The following is a 24,240-nucleotide window of genomic DNA, read 5'->3' on the forward strand; positions in this document are numbered from 1 at the left end:
TAAATGTGAAAAACGTTAGGACTGCAACCACAGCAGACATATACAGCCTATTTTAAAAAAATCACTAGCTACTGAACACAGGAAATATGAAAAAAATTGACCAATAAATAGATAAATAATTGTAATACTAGACTACACTGTCAAACAAGATTAAAAGTTCTGTTATACCTGAATAATATTACATTTTTTTTAGGAAAAATACTTAAGGCTTTTGAGTTTTTGAGATTCAAAATTTCCCCTATACTGAAAATATTCAATATCTTACTTTATTTGGTCAGGGCAAGAACTGAAAAAGAGAAACTGACTTGAAAAATTCTTGCTATGTATACTTTCTGGTTACACATTTCCCCACAATTAATAGGAATGTTTCTGAATGGTCACAGAAATAATGACTTAAACGAAATATCCAACTATTAGCAAAAACCCATGTGCATTTTGGAAAGTTTTTAGTCACTGGGAGTCATGGCATTTCTTTTCTCTGTATCATAAATTGTTACAAATACTTTCTTTTTACTATTAACATTGGGACAGAAGACCTATTCTATGACTGACTGGCAGGCAGAAATGACATGGACAGGAAATGGGAAATGGTTCAGGGTCTTGGAATTCCCCTGGCTACCTAATTAAGTGGCTTATTTGTAAGTTTTTGAAATACTTGTCCCTGGAGTTCCCCTGAGAGAAGAAAGCATCTGAATTGACAAGAATGTCTTAAGAGAACATACATTTTTAAAAAAATTGGTTCATTGCAATACCGCTAATATTTACTGTACCCCATTGTGTTCATGGCATTACTAGGGAGAAGGCAAAAAAGGTCCATGCCTAGTAAGTCCAAGATTTAAAAATTTTTCTATTTAAACATTACAGTTTCTTAACTATTTAAACATTTTATAAAGGGGTTCCTCTGCGGTTTGTGTACATCACATACACACACACACATGCATACACACACATATATATGTATGTACACATATACATATATATGTATGTATATATTCCATTTTATTAAAACATTCAGAAAAACTTGAGAGTTAAAACTGGTCTAAAATAATGTTCACGTTGCTAGCGATGAGCATTTGAAGTAAGGACACTTTTCCGTTAATATCTCCAGAATAGAAAGCCAAAACTTTAAAAACGAAAGTTACACCCGTCGATTATAAATACATCAAGTCTTCAAAATAAATCTTTTGATGCATTTCTACTTTCCAACACTTGGCCTTTTTCAATTTACACGGCTAGCTGTTACACGGCTAACAGACGCAAAAATGACACTAGACTGAGTCCATCTCCGATGGGTGGAGGTGTCAGACTAAGGCCATTTCGCCAACGGCTGGATTGTATGAGGAGATACGGAGGAGAGGAGCAAAATCACCGGCGCAAGCGCGTTTGCGCAGGGTTTCCCAAGAGTCAAAGGCAACGGCTCACGGTTTGCCACGTTCCCCTCAGTAGACTGTTAGGGACTGAGGATGCGTTAAAAGTGCCCAAACCACGAGATGAAAAAGCGAAACACCGAATTAATGTGGACAGTCCCGCCTCACCCCGTGGGCTGAGTGCGCAGCTCCAGGTGGGCTACCACGCCGGGCCTCTCTGCGTCTCTCCCGAGGCTGGTCTGCTCACAACAGAATCCAAGCACCGCCTGACTCTCTGCCGCAGATCCCCTCCGCGATCGGGAGGCGGTTGACGCGAGCTGGGCGCGCTGACGTCATCGTGCGTTTGCGTGGGCCCTCCCGGGGCGGGGGGCTTCGGGAGCGCAGGACTCGATCCCAGCCTGGGTTGGCTGCTGTCTGCTCCGCAGCTCTCGGAGCCTGAGGAGGCCTCTAAGCAGCCTCGCCGCCGCCGGCGCCCCGCTTCCGTGTAGCTGCGCCCGCACTGCGGTGAGTGCAGCTCCTTCCCGGCCGGGGCCGCGCGGGTTCGCGGGAGGCGGGTTGGGGCAATGCGGCTCCCAGGAAGCCACTTCCCTGAAATGCTGCTGGGCGAGGAAGCCCAGGGCTTGGGGGTCCTTGACCGAGGATTATGGGTCGCAGTGAACTCTGCTCTCTGTCGCTGACAGGGCTTTTATTTAATTCCGAAGCCCTAATTTCAAGGCTTGCAGTCGAAAGTGATTTTTAAAAATTGCTTTGTTTTCATGCATACTCTGGCCATCGCCCATTTTTCCAGCTTTTGAACTTTGGCCAAGATGTTTTCTCTTAGATTTTTGCAAGATTTTACCCTTAGCTGTCAGTATTCCTTAAATTGAAAATATTTAAACGAAGATGGCCCTGTGGCAGCGAGATCTCAAATTTCAGAGAGTTCCAATTGCTCTCTGCCCCTTCTGTGGACTATTGTATATTGTAAAAAGTAACTCCGGAAAATTAATGAGTAAATTCCATAGTCTCTCTACTTTTCCCTTCTCGTCTACCCCATCCCCCCCTCCCCGTACTTTTCATAAAAAGAGTAAAATCAGCAGTACGGTGCTTGTCGATAAAAATCTATAATTTAATATGATATCAGACCTGGTGTAATAAAAGCGTTCGTTAGTGGTCACAATTCCCAAGGCCAGTGTCTCACAGGCCATTGTGTTGTTTTGTTCTCGAGATGTTTTCGGTGGTTGTTGCTTTGTAATTGTAAGGGAATTGTAGAGTTTAAGGTTTATATTAATGAGCTCCTGATGCATTTTACTCTTACTAGACGAGGCAATTTGCCTAGTCCTGGAGAGACTTGACATTAAAAAATAACGTTACTATCTAATTACTGCTGTGCTCTTGCTGATAGGTGTAGTAGTCTTTTTTCAATATTGTCCCTTTTGTCTCCAACAAACTGCCAGAGAGATTATCCTTACCGAAAAGGTGAAGACAAAGGACAAAATGCTTCCCTCTGTGGAAATGTCCGTCTGTGTCAAAGTTGTACGTTTTTCTAACATGTATAGTTAGTGCTAATGGGAGGATAATGCATTTATTTAAATTCAAAGCTTTTCCATTTAGAACGTTTTGTTGACAAATTGCTGGAATTAAGATGTATTGTCTAAAGTGTAAATTCTGTGATTCTCTTTGCCATGAAAATAAAGTTTTCTAAAATAGCTTTTGTGTTTTCTTTTCAGATTTTACAGCCCTGAAGACTCCTTTTTTTCTCCTGCAATAATAAATCCCATTATGGAAACCCAGACACTTTATAAAGGGATATAGATGGAGTTTTATGGAGTGTAATTTTGTGTATGAATTATGTTTAAAAATAGGAAGAGTTTTCAGAAAGGCTAATAGGGTTAATTATTGGTATATTAGGCATAAGCAGTAATTCTGTTGGTAATACAGTATTTTTGTTAGCATTTGTGATGATACTAGAAAAGACAAGCTGTACCTTTTGATGAATTGATTCACTGTTAACTACAAAATGAATGATATAAATGCATCGTTCTTAGAGGAAAGATAGGTAATTTAATTTTTACAAAGGCAATGTAAAAAGTTTCTGCTGTGGAATTTTTATGGTTAATTTGTTTTGAAGCTATACGTTCATTTGGTCAAGTATAATAAAGTGGTGTGTAAAGTTAATCAGAAATAATGATGCTATAGGAAGAGGAATCAAGTATAGAAAGATGGAAGAATTAACCATTTGTGAGCTTTAAGCAAAATTTATTTCATTTGATACCATATACACCGAAACAAGCTTAGGTTCAACAAAGCTTGTGAGTGTTGGTTTCCCCAAAAGTTATTAACTGAAGGTAACATAACCCACTTAAGTACTATGGCTTATGCTATGACTATAAGCTTTGTGAAATTAGCCTTTAGATCATGTGACCATATGAAGACTTCAATTCTTTTTGTTTACTAGAATAAAACATGATATATTTAATGCCTTAGTAAAGTGCTTGTAGGACAAGAAGCCTGATGCGTATCATTCCCTCCCTCCCCCCCCCCCATAGCATAATCAGTAATTGGCCTGATATCCAGGTATTGTAGCTTGTAACCAAAAGTAAATTAAAGGCACAATTTAAGGCTTCTATGGTTGCTTAGAATTTTGGTAACATAAGCCTCCTTTAAAAATCTGGGGTTTTAACATATTTTCAGAAGTACGTCAATTCGTTTGGGCCATTAATTTAGTATTACACTAAATTATAAGTAAATAGCACTTGGGTGACCTAAAAAAGTTAACATAATCCCAAAGGGTCCTAAGTTGCATCTTGTTACAACCCAGGAGTGATAGTGATCCTATCTGAGTGTGGAATCAGGTGTAAATACAGTAAAAAAGTTTTAGTGAATTCCAGATAAGTAGGAAGCTATCATTTGTTTCCTTTTTGTGATAAAAATCTAATTTAGTTTGAAGAGATAAGAAATTTCATGTGAAGGCTTTGAGCCATCAAAAAGTAAAATCACCTACTCATGCACAGAACTACCTCCCAAAGACTTGTCCCAGGTTCCTCTCATCAAAAATTTGTGAGTAAAATGGAAGATAGCACAATCTTGTCAAATTGGACAAATGACAACAAACAAAAAATGAAATATGACTTTTCATGTGAACTCTACAGAATGTCTACATATTCAACTTTCCCCACCGGTGTTCCTATTTCAGAAAGGAGCCTTGCTCGTGCTGGTTTTTATTACACTGGTGTGAATGACAAAGTCAAATGCTTCTGTTGTGGCCTGATGCTGGATAACTGGAAACAAGGAGACAATGCTATTGAAAAGCATAAACAGCTGTATCCTAGCTGTAGCTTTATTCAGAATCTGGTTTCAGTTACTAGTCTGGGATCCACTTCTAAGAATTCTTCTCCAATGAGAAACAGTTTTGCACATTCATTATCTCCCACTTTGGAACATAGTAGTTCATTCAGTGGTTCTTATTCCAACCATTCACCAAACCCTGTTAATTCCAGAGCTGTCGAAGACTTCTCTTCCTTGAGGACTAACCCCTACAGTTATGCAATGAGTACTGAAGAAGCCAGGTTTCTTACTTACCATACGTGGCCGTTAACTTTTTTGTCACCATCAGAATTGGCAAGAGCTGGTTTTTATTATATAGGACCCGGAGATAGGGTAGCCTGCTTTGCCTGTGGTGGCAAACTGAGTAACTGGGAACCAAAGGATGATGCCATGTCAGAACATCGAAGACATTTTCCCAATTGTCCATTTTTGGAAAGTTCTCTAGAAACACTGAGGTTTAGCATTTCAAATTTGAGCATGCAGACATATGCAGCAAGACTGAGAACATTTATGTACTGGCCATTGAGTGTTCCAGTTCAGCCTGAGCAGCTTGCAAGTGCTGGTTTTTATTATGTAGGTAAGAAGCAAACTAATATATAGAACAAAATTTAGTTCATTTGATCTACATATTAAAGTTTGTATCTAATTTTGGTCTTTTTTCTTTAGGTCGCAATGATGATGTCAAATGCTTTTGTTGCGATGGTGGCTTAAGATGTTGGGAATCTGGAGATGATCCATGGGTGGAACATGCCAAGTGGTTTCCAAGGTAATTGTTTTACAAAATACTGTTACGCAAAATTGTGCTTAAAAAATGTAGGCATACTTGCATGATTAGTTTACATTTAAATTACAACAGGCCTCTTTTATATCATTGAGAAATTAACCTTTTAAAAGTCTAAATTTTAATTACTTATTGAAACATGTTATAGAATATTCTCTGTGCTTTTCTTCTTTTGTAAGCATGTACTCAGAATATAATTTGACATATTCCTGATGACTCATTTATAATTATGGCCATAAATTTCATTTATTTATTTCCAATCTTGCTGTAAGGAGGACTTAAGGATTACAACGATATGTAAAATAGAACAAAAAGAACATAAATTAGAAGAAGGTAAGGGAGAAGGAAAACAAGAGAAGGGGCATAAAATAAATCTAGGAATGAGGCAAAAATGAAAATGCATATGATAAAAATCTTATCTGATTGCTAAGTGTGATTATAATTGTAAATTGTATGTTCAATTTTATCTTCTCTTGATATGTCCCTTATAACCTTTTAGCCACTCTGCCTATAGCAGTGCCTCCTATTTTCTAAAATAGCCTAAATAGGGATAATTTAGAAGCAATGTTGTTAGTAGAAATAAAATTAGGAATTAATTCTTTGTTATTCATTAGCTATGTGAACTTGGAAGTTATATGACCCCTTGAGCCTCTTTCCTTATCTGAAAAATGAAGGGATTGGACTAGAGAATGTTTTAACCTGTGAATGCCTTTCATACTAATGAGGAATCTCTTGAACTCTCTCAGGAAATTAAAATATCACTTCCTCATTTTTATATGAGATATGATTACAATGAAATTTGAAGGAACAAATTTTTTATTATGGATCAAAAAGTTGCATTTTTTAAAATTACATTTTTAATATTCACAATATATAAGATAATTTTTACTTTTTCTCACTCTGAAAAATGGCATGTTTTATTTACTTTAATTATGTAAGAAAAAGCAGGATTTATTATCAAAACTTTAAATGACTTAATTATGCTTGGCTTTTGGGATTGAGTACATATAGTCTGTAATTTAACCAATATTGTTAAATATAAAGATATTGTTAAATATGAAGATAAAAACAGCTTCTAATTCCAGCATTTGAATGACTCCATTTTGTACTCTACAAAACAAAACAAAATCTTGGTTTATTTCTATAATTTGTGTTTCATTTCTAAATGGCCAAATAAGGGAGAAGATTAAAGGGTGCTTTTTGCAAACAGTTCTCTGAAAAAAACACATTTCAGTTCTGGATAATCTTTCATTTCAGTAAATGAAAATCCAAAATGGATAATCATTAAAAGTGTATTTGAACACTGTTTATTTATTCATTTAACAAATATTTGCATGCCTACTGGGTACTGTTTTAGGTGCTGGAGATACGACAGTCAACAAGGCAGAAAAAATCTCTGTCCATATGGAGTTCATTGGAGGGGGTGGTGGATATGAGGCAGTCAGGGTTTATTATACTTCCTGTCTTAACCATTATGAATATAAATTAATTAGTTGAAGAATAAAAATAACTTAAGAAATCATCTAAAGGTCAAGAAAGCAATGACAACTAGCTTTGTTATCTGACTGATAAACTTAAGGCCTGAACTTGCTTATGTGATTTCTACTAACTTCTGTGCATGTTTATTATATTCACTTTCAGCCTCTGAAAGTATTCTGTTTTAAAGGGAAAGAAATAATTTTGATTGATTTTTTTTTCCCCCACAAATAAGACTTTTTATTTGTCACTTTTAAAAGTCTGAATTTTAAACAGATTCTTGGATTGGTGGCTCATACCTATCAGCTCATTCAACTTTGGTTGCTTTCCCAGAATTACTGCTTTTTCACCATGAAGCTCCATGAGTTTTCCCACTCAAACTTGGGCTTCTTCCGCATTTTTACTTTTCTAATGAACACATAATGTAGAGGATAGATAGTTTGGCAAGCCTTTTCTATGTCTTTACCAATGCTTCTGGCATCAGTTTATTGAACACTACTTTCAGGTCATTTATCAGCATCTCTCAGGTCATGATTTCCATCTTCTTATGGATTTGGCGAACCTTTTGGTGCTGAGCTTGAGAAGTCTTCCAAATCTGATATTTGCATTTTTTAGTAAAACCATTACGGACGAAGCAAATAACCACTGGTAGTTTTGACATCAACATGAGCTTCAATCATGGTCTGGCATTTTTTGACTATGGAATACATTTTGTCATGGGTAAGCTCCATGCCATGGAAGTTGGTTAGGCAGTTTTTACCCTGAACATCCTCAGTAATCAACGTGAATTTTCTAAATACAGCTTTATCATTCTACAGGTCAGCAAGGCTCACTTCAAAAAACATGTTCCTTAAGGCCATCAGATGTACTATTGGTTCCTTGAATTCTTGTAACTGGTGTTTTCCCAATAATTCTTATATTAAACATTGCTGGTGCTTTCACATCATACCATTCTTTAGAAAATGGATCAACCACTTTCTTCTTGGCTTCCTTTTTGCCACCTTTTGTAAGGTGCTTATTCTTGTCAAACACCTTGGTACTGTTCAGAGATCCAAAAGGTGATGGTTGATTTTTGAATGTTATGTTTATTATGGTATAATTTACATGGAATAAAACTCACCCATTTTAGTGTACAGTTCTATGAGTTTTGACAAATGCATACAGTTGTAACACTACTACAATTGAGATACAGAAAGTTCTCTTCTGCCCCTTTGTAGTCACTCTCTCCTCTCACACCTCAGATCCTGGCAACTACTGATCTGTGCTTTGTTTCTATAGTTTTGCCTTTTCCAGGATGCCATTATAAATGGAATCTTACAATATATAGCCTGAGTCTGGCTTTTTTCACTTAGCATAACACACCTGAGATTCATCTATGTTGCTGTGTATATTAGTAGTTTGATCCTTTTTATTGCTGAGTACTAGTTCCATTAGATGGTTATACCACATTTGTTAATCCATTCATCAGTTGAAGGATATTTGGGTTGTTTACAGTTTGGGATAATAATGAATAAAGCCACTGTAAACATTTATGTACAGATTTTTGTGCAAATGTTTTCATTTCTCTTGGATAAATACTTAAGAGTGGAATTACTGGATTGTATGGTGTGTGTTTTCTTAAAATCTGCTAAATTGTTTCCTGAGATGTGTGTGCCATTTTTAATTCCCACTAGTGCTGTATGAGTTTCAGGTGTTCCACATCCTCACCAGCACTTGAATTTGTCAGTCTCAATGTTAGTGATTCTAATAGCTGTGCAGTATTTCATTGTGGTATTAATTAGCATTTCCGTAATGACTAATGATGTTGAACATCTTATTGTGTGCTGATTTGCCATCCATACATCTTCTTTGGTGAAGTGTTCATATCTTTTGCCTATTACAATTTTTTTTTAAGTTTTGAGAGTTCTTAACATATTCTGGATACAAGTCATTTGTCAGATGTATTTCGCAAATTTTCTCCCAGTCTGTGTTTTTTTTCTTTAATTTTCTTAACAGCCTTTGAAGAACAGAAGTTTTAAATTTTGATGACAATTTATCAATTTTATATTTTATGGGTTGTGCATCTGGTATTTTATCTAAGAAATAGTTCCCTAATCCAAGGACAGAAAGACTTTTCTCCTGTGTTTTCTTTTATAAGTTTTATAGTTTTAGGCTTTATGCTTCAGTATATGATCCATTTTAAGTTTGTTTTTGTATATAGGATGGGCATAGGTCGAGGTTTCCGGTTGTCTAGTACCTTTTGTTGAAAAACAAAAGGAATGGAATGTAAATAAATGTTATATGGACTCCTTGGAACATCTTTGAGATGACCTAGTAGTTTGAAAACAGCTATTTGGAAAATACTGTCATATTATGTAGAGCTGAAAATATTTGATTTTATAGTTTTCTGAGGAAGAGTGGTAAATTGTGCTTCAAATGTAATGGAAGCGTGAACACTGGAGAAAAGTTGGCACTTGTATTGTGAACGATCACATTTTAGGAATCAGTTATAGTTTCTGAAATTGTGTTAGGTCCCAAAAGTAAATTGTCTAGAAGTTTTTTTCAAGTCTCAATTTGTGACACTTTGTGGGTTCAGACTTTTTGTGGTGGTGGTTTGTCTGGAATTGAATGTAAAAAATCATAATACATCATACGTAGGAAGAACTTGCACTGTTTTCTGAGAATTTTGTTAGGTATATGAAATGGATTTTGATGTAAAATGTTTTTTTACTGTGGTGTACAATAAAAAATGTTTGAAAGTCACTTTCCTAGAATAATCAGATTATATTTTTGGTGTAAAACAATTATAAAAATAATTTTCCTTTTATATTTTAGGTGTGAGTTCTTGATACGTATGAAAGGGCAGGAGTTTGTTGATGAGATTCAAGCTAGATATCCCCATCTTCTTGAACAGGTAAATAAATTATAATTGGCAATATGGATTCTCCTAAATATAATTACAGAAAAAAATCAGAAGTGATATTTACATCTGTTCTTATTAAAGATATATATTTTGCATCCATATTTATGACACCTTTTTATTTTTTTAACTTTTTAATTTTTTTAATTCAGTTAGGTTTTATTTTTGTAACCTACTGGTTTGTTCTGCACTTTAGAAAAACATTGTTCTTTGGTTTTAGTGTTTTGAAAGAAAAATCACTGAGCCTGCCACTTTACAAATTTGTGAGGGATTGAAGAGGAATCTTTAGTATCTCCTCCATCTCTTCCAAAAAAAAAAAAAAAAAAAAACTTGTAAGGAATTTGGAACCTCTGAGAGTAAACTAGTTGAAATCTGACTTTCTAAATGGAATGTAGAAACGATAAGTTACCCTGCTTTCTGAAACTAGAGAAACACTTGAATTCTAATTTGGAAGAAGGAAAAGGATGAAATTTAGGGAAATTTATAGGATATTTATGATAAAGTAAAGTATGTAAATCACCCTGTTTACAAAAAAGTATTTACATTTATTAGAGGTAAACTTACCATAGTGTTGCCCTGTACAGGTTTTTTGAGATTTCTGTTTTTACCTATTAACTTATCTCCTGTTTTGTAGCTGTTGTCAACTTCAGACACTCCTGGAGATGAAAATGTTGATCCGCCAAGTATGTATGAACACATTTCAGATGTAGAATAAGAATGTTTATAAGAATGTTAAGAATGAAATATGTATAGGTTTCTGAGGTCATAGGAAAAAATGTTGGGACGTTACTAATAAACATTATGTATTCACTATGACATTTTAGAGGATTCTAGGAACTGGAAAAAGACCAGTTCACATATGAATTAAGAATTGGGCTAGATGTAAGGTAAAAACTTAAGTTAGGTGTATAGTATTTTAGAGCGAGGATAGGAAATAGTATATTTTCTGGTTGGAACTCAATTTTAGTCACATTTGTTATTTAGTTAATATGTATAATATACATATCTTACGGTGTCCAAAATAGTGAAGATAATAGTCCACCGTTTTCTATATTAATCACGTCTTGAAAGGTGTGTTCCATTCTTGACATACCATTTTAAGAGGAATATTGGGAAATTTGTAGCAGGACCATAAAAGGGTGACCTCAATTTATGCGTCCTAGAAATCATGGCTCAGACTGGTTGAAGGATTTCGTAGTATTTGACTTGGAAAAGGGTTACCTGAATACATGATAACTGTCTTCTGTGTAATAGAGCTGGAAAAGATAGGGAACTGTGCTGACTGTTCTTAAGATTTATACCTACAGTTTTTAAGTGGGCTCTTTGTACTACCATCCTTCAGTCCTATTGTGAGTTCGTAATCAAATTGCTTTGCCAGTCTTCAAAATGACAGTTTCTTCACATTTTCTTTCTCCTTAAGCTTCTAATACTTCCTTCTCCTCCTCACTCTCAGCTTATAACCTTGCTTTGCTGAAAAAAATAGAAACTATCAAAAGAGAACTATTTCATCTTCCTACCAGCAGAACCACCAGTCTACATAATGTATCCATATACTCTTCTTTCTGTTCTTTTAGAAAGGATGAACTGTACTTAACCCCTATCTAAGGTCAACCCTTCTCCTTTTCCTCTGGATACCATCTCTTACTGTCAGCTTAATAACTTTGCTTTAGCAGTGATCTACCATTTCTCTCTTGCATCATCACTTTTTCCATGTATCCTGAATCATTCATTTCAGCATACAGACATAATGTAAGATTGCCAATCATAAGGAATTCTTTCCTTGACTCTATGTCCCATCTAGCTATTGTCCCATTTTGCTGCTTCCCTTTACAACAGAATCCCTAGAATAATGTATCTGTACTTACTCTCTTGGCTGGCTGTTCCTTTTTTAAACCCTAAATGATGAGTCCCCTCAAGGCTCAGTCCAAATTTATTTCTCCATTCCTACACTCCAGCCTTGAATGTTCAACTACCTGTTTAAAATTCTATTTGACTATAATAGGCATCTCAGATTTAACAAGACAGAAACAAAATTCTTCTCTCCATCCTTCATCCCTCAATTTACTCCTCTGATCTTCCCCATCTCAGATCAAAAAGTTGGTTCAAATTAGTCATCATCCCTAATTTGTCTCCTTTCTTTACTTTGTATTTCTAAACTATTGGAAGCTGTTTACTCTCTACCTTCATCATATATCCCAAATCTATTTCTCACCATCTCTACCACAATCAACCTAATTCAAACTACCATCATCTTCTGTCATAACCTCCTAACAGGTCTCCCTGATTCCATTTTACCCAGTTATAGTCCATCTCCACAAAGCTTCTAGAGTCCTTTTAAAAACACAGATCAAGTTTTGTTAGTCCTTTCCTTAAAACCCTACTAGAATGTTCTAGCAAATTTAGAATAAAATATAAACTCCTTACAAGACTCAACGTGATCTGGGCATTGCCCATCTCTCTTACATCTATGACCCTTCTCAGTTATCCTCACTGTCTGTGCTCTGTCCAACTAGCCTATTTCTTCAAGATGCCCATCTTTTTCCTTGATTTGAGGCCTTTACACTTGTTCTCTTTGCCTGGAGGACTTCTTTCAGATATTCCCATAGCTCACTCATAGTTTAAATCTTTATTCTGGTGTTATATCTGCAGACAGAGATTGTACATACTATTGAACAAGGGAGTGCTATACACATTGTAGACAGTCTTTTTATGTGTATTGTAACAGTCTTCCAGCAGATGGCAGTAAAGTGTGTGGAAGAATGTTTTTTGTAACTTTAACAGAAGCACCATCATACAGGCTAGCATTGACCTGGTTTATCAGAAACTGCTTCCGTCACCCTGTCGAAAATGTCCTTCTACTTCCTACTTTCTTTTAATCTCTATGCTACTTTATTCTCTTCAGGACATCTTTCACTATCTAAAATCATATTACTTTGTTTACTGTTTAACCAGTCTCCCACTACATTTTAAGACATATTTTGTGTGAACTAGTCTTCCATTTTTACTCTATTTCTCATCTTTGTTCATGGTATTCTCTCTGCCTTAGCTACCTATCTGTCTAGATCTTGTCCATTCAGGTACACACTCTTAATGCCACCTTTTCCATAAAGTCTTTCTTGATTTTTCACCCCTATTTGTGGCTGGAGAAGATAATTTCTCACTTCTGAATTTGGGTAGCTATCAGTTTCCAGTAATGACTATACGTCAGTCATTTGGGGAGTTTTAAGAAGATACAGTATTCTAAGCCCCATCCCTAGAGAACATCTCATTAAGCAAGTCTAGGGTGCAGCCTGAGAAAGTTATTTTTTAAAAGTACAGCATATTAGTTATACTCTCATTTGACCTTTATCTAAAGTTCACACTTTTATTGGAGTTATAGGTAATTGGTGCATATAGCTCGTCTCCCTTACCAAATGTAAGAGGCATGAGAGTGAAGATTGTGTCTTAGTCATTCTTTTTCTTCATAGTTTTACATTTGTGGAAGTTAATATTACCATATGCCTTCTTTTCAAATAGTTGTTCATTTTGGACTTATCGAAAGTTCTTCAGAAGATGCAGTCATGATGAATACACCTGTGGTTAAAGCTGCCTTGGAAATGGGCTTCAGTAGAAGCCTGGTAAAACAGACAGTTCAGAGTAAAATCCTAACAGCCGGAGAGAATTATAAAACTGTCAGTGATCTTGTATTTGATTTACTTAATGCAGAAGATGAAAAAAGAGAAGAGGAAAAGGAAAGACAAACAGAAGAAAGGGCATCAGGTATTTGAGCACATCAATCACCTGTATTATTTCTCTGCAGGGCTCATAGGACTGCCTCACATGCTACAGGACAGTTAACATCCTTGTCATGCACTCACTAACTGCTTGTAGCAGCCTCCTAGTCATTTCCAAGCTGCACCTCCCCTTCTCTCTACTGTAGGATGGGCTACTAGCCCTAGTTGAAAACTACTGACCAGTTTTTCTATTTGTTTATTTTATAAGAGTCTGTTTTATGCTAATATGGTTTTCTTAAGCTGTATTGGATTTCTTGATGTAGAGCAAAGTTAAATTGCTTTAAAAAAGCAAGATTTTAAAACTGAATGCACCCGTTATTTCTACTGGTTTTTTTCCCTTCAAAACATATTTTTAGAAGTATATTTTACTGCCTAATCCTTGCTAGGTGATCCTTATACAGAATGTAAAACTGACGATGAAATGCTAGGGCTTGATGAGAATTCCCTGCCCAACCCAGGGGTAGTAAGGAACTGACCTTGGTATTTATCCAGATCATGTTAAATCTGAAATCATTTATTCCTTCAACAAATATTTATTAGCCATGAGCAACTGTGACAAATGCTGTGGTAATCATGGTGATTGCTTTAAGGAACTTATAGATAAGCTGTGGAGACTACTATGTAAAGACAGGGTAAAAGAGCCAGCAGAGAGTTAAAGGTTGCATATATAGTATAAGTTGGGGTATCTGGGCTGGAAAACACTTTTTCTATTTAAGCTTGTAGGTAAAGATAGGAATAGGTTAACAGAATCTTATTCTCTGGCCGTGTAGCAAAATGTTTAAGTGTGACTTCTTGATTGAAGCAGATTTGTGTGTAAATCCTAGCTCTGTCTCTTAATAGTTTGGCAACTTATTCAATGAAGCCTCAGCTTTTCCATCTGTAAATTAAGGATAGCAATAGTACTAATTCTATAGGGTTGCTGTAAGAGTTACATGAGACGTTACAAGTAAAACACTTAGGCATGGTTCCTAACATATCAGAAAAGTTTTTGTTTTACTATTAAGTAGATTGATTTGGGGAGTAGAAGGGGCTTGCTGAAAGATCAAGGAAAATGAGAAGATTTAGGGATTCTTAAGCAGCTAAGGTTCAATGTCATCACATAATAATCTTGGTCACCTTAGTTTTGTGCTTTTCTCCTACTTTGTGAAGTCAAAGAATTGTGGAGTTGACAATAATAGGGAGGAAGAACTTAAGTGCTAATAAGAAAACCTTTAGACTAGAATGGGAGTAAGCAAAGCCAGGGAACAACTCTTGTGCTAGTAGAATTGGGGAACCCCATTGAGATTTTGAAAAAGGTGAAGAACATGTTAGCAGTGAGGCGAATTGTTAAGGTAGAAGAGTAAGTTTTGGTCAGAAAAGGAGAGAATTTTATAATTTTAGGATGAATAGAGTAATTCACTTCTAGAAAGATATAGAAGAGGAAGATAGACTCTTTTTATAATTTATTTCTCTTTAAACAAACTAAGCTTCTAACTTTTTTTTTTTTTTGAGGGGCTGAAAACATGCAATTAAATATTATGGTGATTGGGAAGCTGAAAGGGAGAACTTTATGAAAAATACTTCAGGAATTCTTGGCCATATGCCATAAATGTAGGACATTAACTGGAATTTTATGTAATTTAAGAAAGAAGGAAAAAATATTTGCTTTTTAAAAGATCAGGTTTGATTCATCTGCAGTTTTTTTTTAATTGGTATAATCTTATACGTTTACATAATAATGGTAGCTAACTATGTGCCAGATATTGTGCTAAATGCATGCTTTATATGTGTTCTCTCATTTGATCCTCACAACAATTCTTTGAAGAAGGTACTGGTATTTTACAGAGGAGGAGACTGAGGCTTGTGGAAGGCTAGGGCATATAGCTAGTAAGTGGCTAGGCCAGCAGAGGAACCTTCATCTGTTCCAGCTTGAGCTCTTCTGGTCAAGCAGACCTGGCTCTGTAACTTATTCTCTTGGTGACCTTGGACTCATTCTTTTCTGAGTGTTTTTCTCTGCAGTTGAAAATGAGAGGCAATCATACCTGCCTTGTTTAATGAACAGGATCATTGATGCAAATGAGATAATTTATTTGAAATTACTTATAAACTGAAGTGATATAATGAAAACAAAGTATTTTTTTCATGGAGAAAAATATAGAGATGGGAAATTTTTACTATCCTCTTAAAATTTTTGCTTTCAACAGAACAAAAGAAGGGTTCTAAGAAGTATAAATTTGTAGACTTTAAAATTACACAGACCCTATATGTACTGTATAATATACCATAACTATTAAGTTTTCCAAATAATGGACGATAAAGGCAAACAAGTCATTTTGCTTCCTTCAAGCTCCTATTTAATGCCTAAACTGTTTGTAGGGTTGTTTGTGAATACATGAATGTAGTTGGAGTATTATAAAATCTAATGAACTTTTTTCTTTTTCTTTTTTTTTTAAATGAAGATGACTTATCATTAATTCGGAAGAACAGAATGGCTCTCTTTCAGCAGTTGACATGTGTGCTTCCTATCTTGGATAATCTTTTAACAGCCAATGTAATTAATAAACAGGAACATGATATTATTAAACAAAAAACACAGATACCTTTACAAGCAAGAGAATTGATTGATACTGTTTTAGTTAAAGGAAATGCTGCAGCCAACATCTTCAAAAACTGCCTAAGAGAAAGTGACTCTACATTATATAAGAACTTATTTGGTGAGTTTATTCGGAAAATTATTTTAAAAATCCTTAGGATTGTGTTTGACAAAATAAATCCAGCTAGCAATCTATAGTCTATACTTCTATTTGTTCCAAGAGTGAAGTCTTTATTGCCCAAATATCATGACTAAATGTAACAATCCCTGATAATATTTAGCCAAAATCTACATTGTTCCATAGGTGTAGTAGATGAAAAAAAAATTGTAAAGCAGTTTTGTATTTGGTAATGTGATGCTTTTTGTATGTTTTTTTTTTCCTCAGTTGAAAAAAATATGAAGTATATTCCAACAGAAGATGTTTCAGGTAAAACAAAAATTAATACTTAACACCAGCATGAAATCTTACTCTCATTTTTTTAATGGGAGGTAAAGTAGAAAGAAACTCCATTTCACTGAAATTCTTCTTTTTGTTATTAGGCTTGTCACTGGAAGAACAATTGAGGAGGTTGCAAGAAGAACGAACTTGTAAAGTGTGTATGGACAAAGAAGTTTCTATTGTATTCATTCCTTGTGGTCATCTGGTAGTATGCCAGGAGTGTGCCCCTTCTCTAAGAAAATGCCCTATTTGCAGAGGTATAATCAAGGGTACTGTTCGTACATTTCTTTCATAAAAGAAAAGTCCCTAAAATATTGAACATTTGGAGCTATCTGAAGTAAAGAAGGATTTGTTCTTTAATTAGTAACATTCATGTGTTCTACCTTGCTTTGGTACTAGTAATCTTTACAAAAAAATTTGATAGTATCATCTTAATCTTAATCTCTGCTTATTTGCAACGGAAGGTTTATGTTTGATGAGCTATATTTGTATATATGTGTGAACATCTGAGGAATTAAAAGAGTAGTTAACAGTGCTGTGATGTTATCATTTCAGGAGTTACTGTGTTTGGTATTCTTTCTGAAAGCTTTGAGTACTCTGTAGGAGTACAGTTTAAAAGAACTGGAAACCAGGAACTCTGGAGTTTTCCAGAGTTACGGTGCCAAATCCTCTTTGGTGCTTTTCATTTGTGTTATAAATGGGAATTTTCCTCTTACTAATAAATGAGCTTTTCCCTAATTTGTGAGAAACATCTTAATAAAGTGCTTTAAAAAAGACATCAAAATGTTTCTCCTGTGATTTAAAAAGTAATTTTCATATGTCTTCATAAGAATATAAGAATGGCGATAATGTAGACAAGCATATGTGTCATAAACACTACTTATGCAATAAAAAAAATTGAATTCATGAAGCAAATAAAATATTAAGTGTTTTTAAAATAGTAATGTGATTTGTGAGAATTCCTTTAAACAGCTGCTAATCTAGTTGCTTTGTATATTATAATGATGAACTGAAAATTAATCAGTATCAAAAAACTCAAAATTAGGAAATCTGTATTAGGATTTTCAAAAAAATAGTACAATCACTTCATTACATAGGTATTGAGGGAAGAAGCAGGAAGGATACAGGAAATGGGAGGCACTACCCTTTTTGAACCCAATCATATTAATGCTTTTCTAGGTCTTCTGTTCCAATGGCAGAAGGGTGAAAATTTCTCTGCCCTCCAATCTCTTTTGCTTTTATTTCCATAGTGATGTCCTAATAATGCATTTAAGTTCAAATAGTGAGAGAGGGATCCCAGTCCCTTTCTGCCATCATAGTGGGAATGTGAGAAAGGCCCCCCCCCAAACTTTAATAGGCAGATGACTAACTGTTCTGTGTTTTCCAACCTGGAAGTGTTAAAATTCCTGAAGGAATTATTAGCTCCCATAAAGAATCAACTTAAAAAGTTCTTCAGTCAAAACAATCCAGTATGTTTAAATCTTAAAACTAATCAATTTTGTTATCATGGAATGCTATAAAACTTTTTAGAAACAATTTTTTTTGTGTTGTTTAGTAGCTACTATATACTGAGTACATACTGTATGCCAGGCATTAGCTCTAATCCTTTCAACAACTCTGCAAGGTAAAATTTGAACATAAGGCTACCCGTCTCTATAGCGTGTGCTTTTAGGAAAACTGTCCTAATAAGCTGTATTAATATTTTTAAAACACTTGCATGGGCTGCCATCTAGTATAACTATAATAAACGACTTGAGTTTTGTTTGAGAGTTTATCCTATTTGGCTTTATTCAACTAGCCAGTTTTAATAACATAAAAGGAATTCTGTAAAAAATATTGAATAAAATGTAAGAAAGTTAAAATGTAATTTATGCATTACCAACTTGCTGAATTCTCATGTTTTTAGATCAGAGTAGGATTTTAGACTTTTATTTCTTATCACTTTTGCCCTCCTATTGATGATAATCAGACTGGCATAATTAAGGTGCTCATTAAGTTAACAAATGGACGAATGTCATTAGTTTTATTTATTGCCCTATTTAATCCTTAAAACCTTAGGAGATATGTTATCCTTGTTTTATAAATGTGGAAACCCGAGGCTCAGCGAAATGATATAGATTGCTGCAGATAATAAGTGGTAGACTGAATTGTACACCGTCTGAGTAGACGTGACTTGAGAAATTTACATTTTTTTTGTTTAATCATCTCTTGCTAAACCATATTTCAGTTTTCCATTTTCTTGTGTTTGGAAATAGTATCTCTGTATTTCTTCACTCTCTTTTGCTTCTGTCTTGGTATTTTTCCATGTTCTCTCTGAAAAGAGGACAAGACAAGTACTGGAGCTGAATAAAGTTCTCTCTTCTGTTCCACTCTTAACATCCTAAGAGACCCTTTATTTGTTAGCTGCCATTTATTCCATAAGTCAAAGGACAACTGGCTGTCAGTTTTGGAGACAGACGTACACTTTTTTTTCTGGAAGTGTAACATTTCAATCAGTATCCTCTACTATATGTGAGAAAAATCTGTTAGTGTATAGTAGCAGTTCTTAAACTGTTTGATTTCAGAACCCCTTTTACAGTCCTGAAAACTGAGGACAATAAAGAACTGTGTATATGTGGGTTATATCTATCAATATTTACCATGTTAGAAATTAAAACAGATTTTTAAAATATTTATAAATTCATTCAAGATCCTGTAAACAGAAGGTGGGGCAAGATGGTGGCAGAGAGGTGTGGAATTTAGATAGTCCTCTAGAGCAACTAGTAAACAGCCAGAAACAACTAGTAAATAGTCTAGAACAACTGTTGGTGTATGTCCGTGACTGGACACACATCGTATACCAACCTGGAATGGGTAGAATGGCTGAGATCAGCATAGAACTGTAAGTAAAGCTCCCCAAGCTGCAGAGCTGGCACCCCTCCCCCACAGGCACAGGAATGAGTTGAAACATTCCCTGTGGAAAAAAGAAGCAGGCTATCTGAAGAGAGGGAAAGTAACTTAATGAAGCTCCAATTGCAGTTTTAATCAACAAATTTAGACTACTGAATATAAACTACAAGCACAGATAAACGCAGAAGCAGCAGGAAAGGAACCCTGAGGTCGCTCCCGTTGGAGAGGAGGCAGGGCTGATGGAAATGAAAATAATAAATAAAAAGAGGCTTTTGGAGATGGCTGAGCTCAGAATACTAGAAAACTCCACCCTTGCCTGGGTCAAGGCTGGCAACTGAAAATCCCTGAGGCTTTCACTAATGAGCTACATGGAATGGGAGAAAAACAAAAGAGAAGGAGAGAAAGCCCCTTTTCAGAGCCAGGAAGGCAAGACAGAAGATAAAGATGGGGACTGTATAACTTAATGAAACCCAGAGTGGTCAATGATTGTGATTAAATGTACAAATGTAAGAATGTTTTCACATGGGAAAGAAGAAAGGAATGTCAACTTTGCAAGGTGTTAAAAACGGGGTGGTATTGGGGAGAGAATACAATCAATGCAAACTAGGGTCTATCATTAATAGTAACATTATAATATGCTTCCATTAATTGTAACAAAGGCAATATACCCAAACTAAATGTCTGTAAGAGGGGGATACAAGGGAGGGGTATGGGATTCTTGGTGTTGGTACCATTGACTTTTTTTATCTTTTTTTTTCTTTTGTTGCTGTTTAGCTTTTTTTTTTTTTTTTTCTTCTTTGTGGAAGAAATGGAAAGGTCCTTATATTGATAGTGGTGGTGAATGCATAACTGTGATTATATAGGGAACCACTGATTGTTTACTTAGGATGGAATGTATGGTGTGTGAATAAACCATCTAAAACAGAGGTACATGTGCTAGAGAAAATGTGGAGAAAGGAATGTACTTAATCACCATTGGTGGGGAAGTAGAATGGTGCAGCCCTTCTGGAGGGCAGTGTGGTGGTTCTACAGGAAGCTAAGCATGGGACTGCCATATGGCCTTGCAACTCAGTTACTGGGTATATACTTGGGAGAACTGAAAAGAGGGACACGAATGGACATTTGCACAGGGGTTTATGGTGTCAGTATTCACGATTTGCAGTGGATGGAGGTGGCCTGTACATCAACTGATGAACAAAATGGTGAACATCAACTGATGAACAGAATGGTGAACTGTGGTGTATACATACAATGGAATATTGAGCTGCTACAAAAAGAAGTGAAGTTGTGAGGTGAATGGACATTGAGGACAGCATGTTGAGTGAAATAAACCAGAAATGAAAAGAAAAATATTATAGTGCCCACTAAAATGGACTAAATATAATGTGCAAACTCTGAGAATTGAGTCTGAGACCATAGGTTATCAGGGGAAGGCTTATTGTAAAGGTTCCTAGAATAAAACTCTTATAGCAGTTACATCTATTCCTGAGTTGTGATGGCTATTTCTAAATTCTGAGATGCTGAGCTCTTTGAGTATAACCTACTTGGTCCCTGGAACTTTGGGTATCTGTGTGACACCTGAGACTCAAAGCCCGAGTCCAGCAGCTATAAATGTCAGCATTACCCCATATAGCAAATGTTAAGAGTCCGAAAAAGGAGATCAGACTTCAGTTAGAGATATGAACGAAATAGACTTGGTTAGGATTAAGGTAAATCAGACTAAAGGGTAAAGGACGATATTGACGGTGTTTTTAAAACTTCAACTTCTGAGTGAGACCAAAGGAAGAGATGTTTATTAGGTGCATATCTGTAACACACTATATAATTTAACTTGAATGGTCAGTTTATTCAAACATAATCACATGAACCGTTGAATAGGGAGTGAAATCTGGTTGGTTTGTACATGCTAGTGTGCAGCGCTAATACATCCCAGAGTAATTTGGGCAGAAAATAAAAAATGTATTTGCAAAGCCCTCTTGAGGGACTGGGGAAAAATATGGAAATACTAAGTTTCCCCACCTGGGGAATTAATGATATTCTCACAAGCATTGGGGTCTACCAATTTAGAAGGTCAAGCCCCCAATCTTGGGGCTTACCCTTATGAAGTTGGTTACTGCAAAGGAGAGGCTAAGCCTAAGAGTCACCCCCAGAGAACCTCTTTTGTTGTTCAGATGTGACCTCTCTCTGTAAGCCAACTCTGCAGGTAAACTCACTGCCCTTCACCCTATGTGGGGTGTGACTCCCAGGGGTGTAAATCTCCCTGGCAACGTGGGACATGACTCATGGGGATGAGCTTGGCCCTGGCATCATGGCATTGAGAAGCCTTCTTGGACCAAAAGGGGAAAGAGAAATGAAGTAAAGTTTCAGTGGCTGACAGATCTCAAATAGAGTCAAGAGGTCATTCTGGAGATTATTCTTATGCATTAGAGAGATACCCTTTTTAGTTTTTAGTGTATTGGAATAGCTAGAAAGAAATGCCTTAAACAGTTGAACTGCAACCCAGGAGCCTTGATTGTTGAAGACAATTGTGTAACTACATAGCTTACACTGTGTGACAATGTGATTTGGAAAACTTTCTGGCTTCCACTCCCTTTATCCAGCGTATGGACAGATAAATAGAAAAATGAGGACAAAAAGTAAATGAATAGTGGGAAGGGACTGGGTGTATGGGACGTTTTGAGTGTTCTTTTTTACTTTAACTTTTATTCTTATTCTTTTTGTGTATGGTAATGAAAATGTTCAAAAATTGATTGTGGTGATGAATACACAACTATATAATGGTACTGTGAACAAGTGATTGTACACCGTGGATGACTGTATGGTATATGAATATATCTCAATAAAACTGAATTTAATAAAAAGGTTAATAGGTAATTATGTTGTAAACCACATGACTGTATAGCTCAGTGTAGTAACGAAAAGAGCCCTGAATTTCAATTCTAAAGGCTTTACTTCTAAGCCCTAGTTACCATTTAATAAGGCTTTGGGAAAACCCTTTATTACTCTCCCTGATTCTTAGTTTTTCCCATGAGGGTCAATAATTTCTGACTTGATTATTCTTCACAGGTTTTTAATAAAAATTTTAGTGGGGTCTAATGTGAGACTGCCCATGAGAACATCCATGTTCACTATTTGCAGGTTGTTTGCACCCCCACTAGCTTTTAATAAAAATTTAAAAAATAATGATAAGCATTTTATTAATAAAAATGGGCAAATCTTTGTAGACACTTTTGGACAGAAAGACCATCTCTTCCACTGAGACGGAAGGAAGGAAAAGCATTTTTCTCTTAAGATTTTAGTGAGGTTATAAGCTATTTATATCCAAATTTATCTATTAAGTTGTGCTCTGTACTTTTCCCACTAAGGAATCTGTAAGATCATGCAAAGGCAGAAGAGATGACATAAAATACATGTTGGGAAGGTGCTGTTAGCTGCTCTATTCCCAAAAACAAAATTTGCAAGGATTAAGGATAACAAACATTTCATTTGGAGCATTTTCAAAGGACATAATGAAAGACTTTTGTGCTGGATACATATTCAATGAAAACGTAGTTTGTATATACCATGTTTTTTCAAGTACAGAAAGAATTTCAGAGAACCAAAATTTAGTTTTTCTGTAGATTAAAAGTGATTATGCTTCAGAAGTTATGAAATGACAGAAGACAGTGAAAACAGGGAACAGCCCATGAATATATTTAAAAATGAAAGACTATTATCAAGAAACCATGAAGTGAGATTTTTACCCTGCATGCAAACTGTAAGTTAGCCTGCCATAGTTTCAGAGATGTGTGTAGAAGACTTGAGACTACTGAGTCAGAAAAAGACCAGTTGATTACTCTCAACAATATTAGTCAGAGCATCAATAATTTTTACACGATATCTCCAAACCCCAATTCCCACAATGTAATGAATAGTGGATCCAATGCCATCTGCAAAACAGTGGGTTGCATTACAGGAGAGGACTCTGATCTTATGAAACTTAAGCTTTATAATGCATAGTGACCACGCCTATCCTTTGCCCTAAAAGAAAGACCCTGTCTCTGTCTTCCACAGCTGAAGTCAACCTTCCCTTTGCTCAATTAATTCTTGAAAATTAATCCCAGGCAAAGAGTAGTCAGTGCCTCATTCACACATGTAGAAATGTGAGACTTACAGAGAATGGTCTCCCAACAAATTGTTTTTAGAGTACTGTAAACAGTTCAAATGGATGGAATAAAGGATGATTATGGATGGGAGCATGCTGAAAGATGAGACAGGGTAGTGATAAAGAACCGATAGAGAAATATATTTGTAATAAATATGTTTAAGGCAGGAAAGTGAATGAATGATGACATTTAATAGTGGAGGCAGATATATCACTCTGGAGATTTATATTGTTACTATTCCTAAGAAAAAAACAAGTGTACAGATGATAATTATGGAAAAGTGCAGAGGAGAAGACATATTAAAGGGAAAAAGTAATTAAGCTATAAAGTGGGAGAGATATATTTACAAACTATATAACTAACAATGGCTTAGATCCAGGATACATAGGGAAGAACAAACGAGCAAGACAGAAAACCCATTAGAAAAACAGGCAAGAGAGGTGAACAAGCACTTTACAAGAATATAGCCACCAAATGGCCAATGAATGTATGAAAAGGTGTTTAATCTCATTAGTTATGAGGGAAATACAAAGAAAAGCCACAATGGCATACCAATAAGCAGCTACAAGAACGACAAATTCAAGAGTGACAAATCA

At 35.6% G+C, this 24,240-nt stretch overlaps 1 protein-coding gene across 2 annotated transcripts; it reads left to right on the forward strand.

Annotated features, from left to right (window-relative positions):
• The first annotated feature begins 1,452 nt into the window (after positions 1-1,452).
• On the forward strand, positions 1,453-17,386 carry BIRC2 (baculoviral IAP repeat containing 2). Of its 2 annotated transcripts, XM_037841231.1 has the most exons (10): positions 1,455-1,871; positions 3,074-4,403; positions 4,540-5,247; positions 5,337-5,436; positions 9,742-9,820; positions 10,461-10,509; positions 13,343-13,585; positions 16,038-16,292; positions 16,557-16,598; positions 16,712-17,386. In XM_037841231.1, exons 3-10 carry the CDS (start codon positions 4,614-4,616, stop codon positions 16,903-16,905), a joined length of 1,596 nt encoding a protein of 531 aa, XP_037697159.1. In that variant the 5' UTR covers positions 1,455-1,871; positions 3,074-4,403; positions 4,540-4,613; the 3' UTR covers positions 16,906-17,386. The 2 variants fall into 2 exon arrangements, with proteins under 2 accessions (XP_037697158.1, XP_037697159.1); XM_037841230.1 differs by having other exon boundaries at positions 1,453-1,871; positions 3,074-5,247.
• The last annotated feature ends 6,854 nt before the right edge of the window (positions 17,387-24,240 follow it).

The sequence above is a fragment of the Choloepus didactylus genome, chromosome 6 (genome assembly GCF_015220235.1).
Source record: "Choloepus didactylus isolate mChoDid1 chromosome 6, mChoDid1.pri, whole genome shotgun sequence".
NCBI classification, from domain to species: Eukaryota; Metazoa; Chordata; class Mammalia; order Pilosa; family Megalonychidae; genus Choloepus; species Choloepus didactylus.

Excerpts from the sequence above, each read along its gene's own strand:
- BIRC2 (XM_037841230.1), top strand. The coding sequence starts at position 4,350 with ATGCACAGAACTACCTCCCAAAGACTTGTCCCAGGTTCCTCTCATCAA. Across the intron at positions 9,821-10,460 it reads ATCCCCATCTTCTTGAACAG|CTGTTGTCAACTTCAGACAC; the intron begins GTAAATAAATTA and ends CCTGTTTTGTAG. Across the intron at positions 10,510-13,342 it reads TGAAAATGTTGATCCGCCAA|TTGTTCATTTTGGACTTATC; the intron begins GTATGTATGAAC and ends CTTTTCAAATAG.